This window comes from Oncorhynchus clarkii, chromosome 28 (assembly GCF_045791955.1).
Source record: "Oncorhynchus clarkii lewisi isolate Uvic-CL-2024 chromosome 28, UVic_Ocla_1.0, whole genome shotgun sequence".
NCBI lineage: Eukaryota > Metazoa > Chordata > Actinopteri > Salmoniformes > Salmonidae > Oncorhynchus > Oncorhynchus clarkii.
In genome coordinates, this window is record NC_092174.1 from 23,270,758 (window position 1) to 23,274,439 (window position 3,682).

At 40.6% G+C, this 3,682-nt stretch overlaps 1 protein-coding gene across 1 annotated transcript; it reads right to left on the reverse strand.

Annotated features, from left to right (window-relative positions):
- Positions 1-544: 544 nt before the first annotated feature.
- Positions 545-2,954, reverse strand: LOC139387071 (sonic hedgehog signaling molecule b). The gene is made up of 3 exons (XM_071133055.1): positions 2,646-2,954; positions 1,578-1,839; positions 545-1,221 (listed from the first exon to the last, which is right to left on the reverse strand). The coding sequence occupies exons 1-3, from the start codon at positions 2,952-2,954 to the stop codon at positions 545-547; spliced, it is 1,248 nt and encodes a 415-aa protein (XP_070989156.1).
- Between the last annotated feature and the right edge of the window lie 728 nt (positions 2,955-3,682).

The window sequence follows — 3,682 nt, forward strand, 5'->3', positions numbered from 1 at the left end:
AAACGTATTTGGCAAAATAAGCCTAATGTAGGCTATTATATTAAAGACTTACAAAGTTTGTTGCACTTTCTGAATAAGTCTAATCGTTTTTAGTCGGCTATGGCATTTATGGGTTTACAACCACAAAGGCACTTCTTTCATATGATTACTAATTTCAATGTTGCTGAACCATGTCCATTTTAGAAAACGAAATGTGAGAATGTTGGCTATTTGTTCAGGTTGACATGCAGGCTACATGTTTCAGTGTATAAAAACATAATTTATTGAGGCAACACTATGTTCATCCAAGAAAATATAACAGTCAATTCACATTTGCACATTTGCACATAACGATCATCAACATTTTTTCTCAAATGTTTAGAAATAAATTATTCACAGATTGTTCACACTATCCTAGACGACTAAATTTGACTGGTTCTTGATAGGAGGAAAACAAGAGAATAAATAAGAATATACATGTATGGCTCCAGTGCCCAAAAGTATTTCCATCTTTAAGAGCATTCATTTGTGTCTTTGAAATTGACAAATAAAAACGACTAAAGTCTCAGCTTTGGGACATTCCTAGAGGATGAAAGGAGTTTATGTCCAGCAGCAATGTCCCTATGTGGTATAGAATGTCTGAGTACCAGTGTATTCCATCTCTCTGACGTATGTCCTCGCGCTTTTTGACTAGATCTGTGAAGGACATCAACGCGTGCCCCAACCTGACTGGCGCAAAGGCCCAGTGCGCCCATTTGTGGTCCTCGATTACCGCGTAACAGCTCGCCAAAACATGGTCAACTATGATGGTCCCTTGTGAGGTTACTGGGGCATAAGATCCCTCGTATTCTTCCACGTAAATCCTTTCCACAGTGACTGCCTTCAGGTGGTCTACGGCCTCATCCACAACAAACACCTGTTGCCCAGGTTTTACATTACTGGCAAACACTGCAGTCATATCGTCATCCGTAACGTTACTGGTGATGAAGACCAGGTGAGCCGGGGTCAGTCTTAACTTTCGGTTGGGCTTCTCTGTTTCAAAAACATAAAATTCGCGTTTTGACACTGGATCTTTGTCCAAGAACATGAGGAAATCGCTGGACACAATATTTCCTTCTATGTCTGCTGCTAACACCTTGTCGCCCACCTCCAGTTCTTTTACCAGCTTGCTGCGACCATCCTCGAGGAGAACTGAGGCAGATCCAGGGAAGCAGCCACCCGACTTTGCAGCAACTGAATTTTCTGGAGAAGAGCAGACAATAAGGAGTAAATAAATAAATACTTTGGACCAAGTCACTATTGCCATACAATTCTAAATGTAAACTGAATGACCTGGACAAATATAGGGCTTACTGATCTAACAAATGGGATAGGACAGTTGACATTGCAACATGGGTCACAAGTATTGTCTTATAACTGTGTAATAACAAGGGACTGCACTAGGCCTATCTATCTACCTAAATTGTTTTCTTGACATAGCAACGTGCGTAATAACGGTTGAGGAAGTCATTTATACTCTTTTTTTTACATTTTAAATTTACATAAAAATATATTATTATTATTGTTATTACTATTAATTGTTCGTTCGTTGTGTTTACCTGCTTTCACAGAACAATGAATATGGGCTTTGGATTCATAATTGACCCAGTCGAATCCTGCCTCCACCGCGAGCCGGGATAACATTCCATATTTGCTCTTATCTCTGTCAGAGGTGGTGATATCCACAGCCCTTCCTTCATAGTGTAAAGATTCTTCGAAATGGTGTCCATCCTCGTCCCAGCCTTCTGTCACGCGCAGCTTCACTCCCGGCCATTGATTCATGACTGAAATAGCCAAAGAGTTCAGTTTGTCCTTACATCTCTGAAAAGCATAAATAGATAATTGAGATGTCAGGAAACACAAGGGGTTAAATTGGAGGGATACACACACACACACACACACACACACACACACACACACACACACACACACACACACACACACACGTATATAGCATGCAACTAAAGACATGGCTTTATTGATTGTATATAGACGCATCTGTTCCAATATATGTTTTTATTTATGTACATTTTTCGATTTGAAAAGAAACGAATAAACATTTTAGAAATGTTATAGATGGTTATGGATTATCGAGTGACGCTGCTAATCGAAATTAATGAATTATCCCTAGTCGATCTCTCTCTCCTCTCTCTCTCTCTCTCTCTCTCTCTCTCTCTCTCTCTCTCTCTCTCTCGCTCTGCGCTTGTGTGTGTGTGTGAAAGAGAGAGATATAGATGGATGGGGGGGGGGGGGGGGGGGGGGGTAGTCCATAATACAAGTTTATCATAGCCTAACATTAACTGTCTAGAACCAGCCCCTTTAATAAGTGGTAGCAGTCGTGCGCATGGCATCCATAACGACTTGTCTTAATTTTCATGCTCTGATAAGCCCAACTGGAGACACAGGGTAGAACTGTCCATAGACAAAAAGAGTCCGATATGGTGCACAGTTTGTTTGAAATTTCTTAAAATCTATATTATACATAGGTATGCATAGTAACCATAAAGGCAAATCATAAATATTGAACAACTGTCACTTCAAATTGAGCGTCATTCATTGTTCTCGTGCCAAATTATTATTCAGGACCCACAATATACATCTTCATGCGCTTTCTCACTATAACCTACCTGTGTCATAAGTCTGTCAGCATTAGTGTTTTCCTCATCTTTGAAAATAATGTCAGGATTGTAGTTTGGAGTCAGGTCTTTAAATCTTTCAGAGTTCCTTGTGATCTTCCCTTCGTATTTGCCACTGGCCCCAAGGGTTTTCTCCGCCACGTTGGGAATGAACTGCTTGTAAGCCAAAGGCTTTAGTTTTTTCGGATGTCTTTGTTTTCCATATCCCTTGCCTGGACCACAGGCCAACCCAGCGGATGCTAGGAACAGGCAGATGAAGCCCACGAGCGCAATTCTTATCAGTATAAGCATCACGTCCATTGGATTAATTGTATTGAGGTCCCTGTTGTGTAGGCTGGCTATATCCTCTCACTTATCTCGCAGTCTCTCACACTCTACCCCGTATCAGTGTCCTCGTTTTTCTCTCTCTACTCTAGGAGGCTATCAAACGACCGCTACCAAAGCAGGTGCCGTAATGACAGTTTGATGTCGCTGCCCTCAGAGCACATTGGAGCTGTGTTACTGCTGCTGCTTCAGAAAACCAGTCCAGACGCATATGAATGGGTTTCCTCCATTCTGTTCTATACTAGTGCTCTATATTAATAATAGCTCATCAATGTATATCAAATAAAGAACGTGATTGGCTCCACTTGACAAACCGTTTTTTCTCCATGCTATTCAAATAGCAGGTTTGACAGTGTCAATCAGCCACTTATTAACAGTAATTCCTGAAACGTTTACTTACTTTCTTTTTGAGAAATGTATATTTCAATATTTCACATGTGTCTGTATTTTCTTGTAATCCTAAGAAGTGGCATGCAGGCTAGTCAAAGAAAACATTTGTTTTAGTGCTGGTCTGGAATAAATGTCTGCATACACTTTAGCTCTGCAGGACCAAGGTTGATGGCCATACAATTTAAAACACATGAACTGTAGACTTAATGGTCTGGATATAAATGTCTATGCAGGTTAGTTGCACCAAGATGGTATGCAATTCACAATACGTTAAGCTAAGGAGGGTGTGAAGTGAGGGAGACAGTAAGAGGATG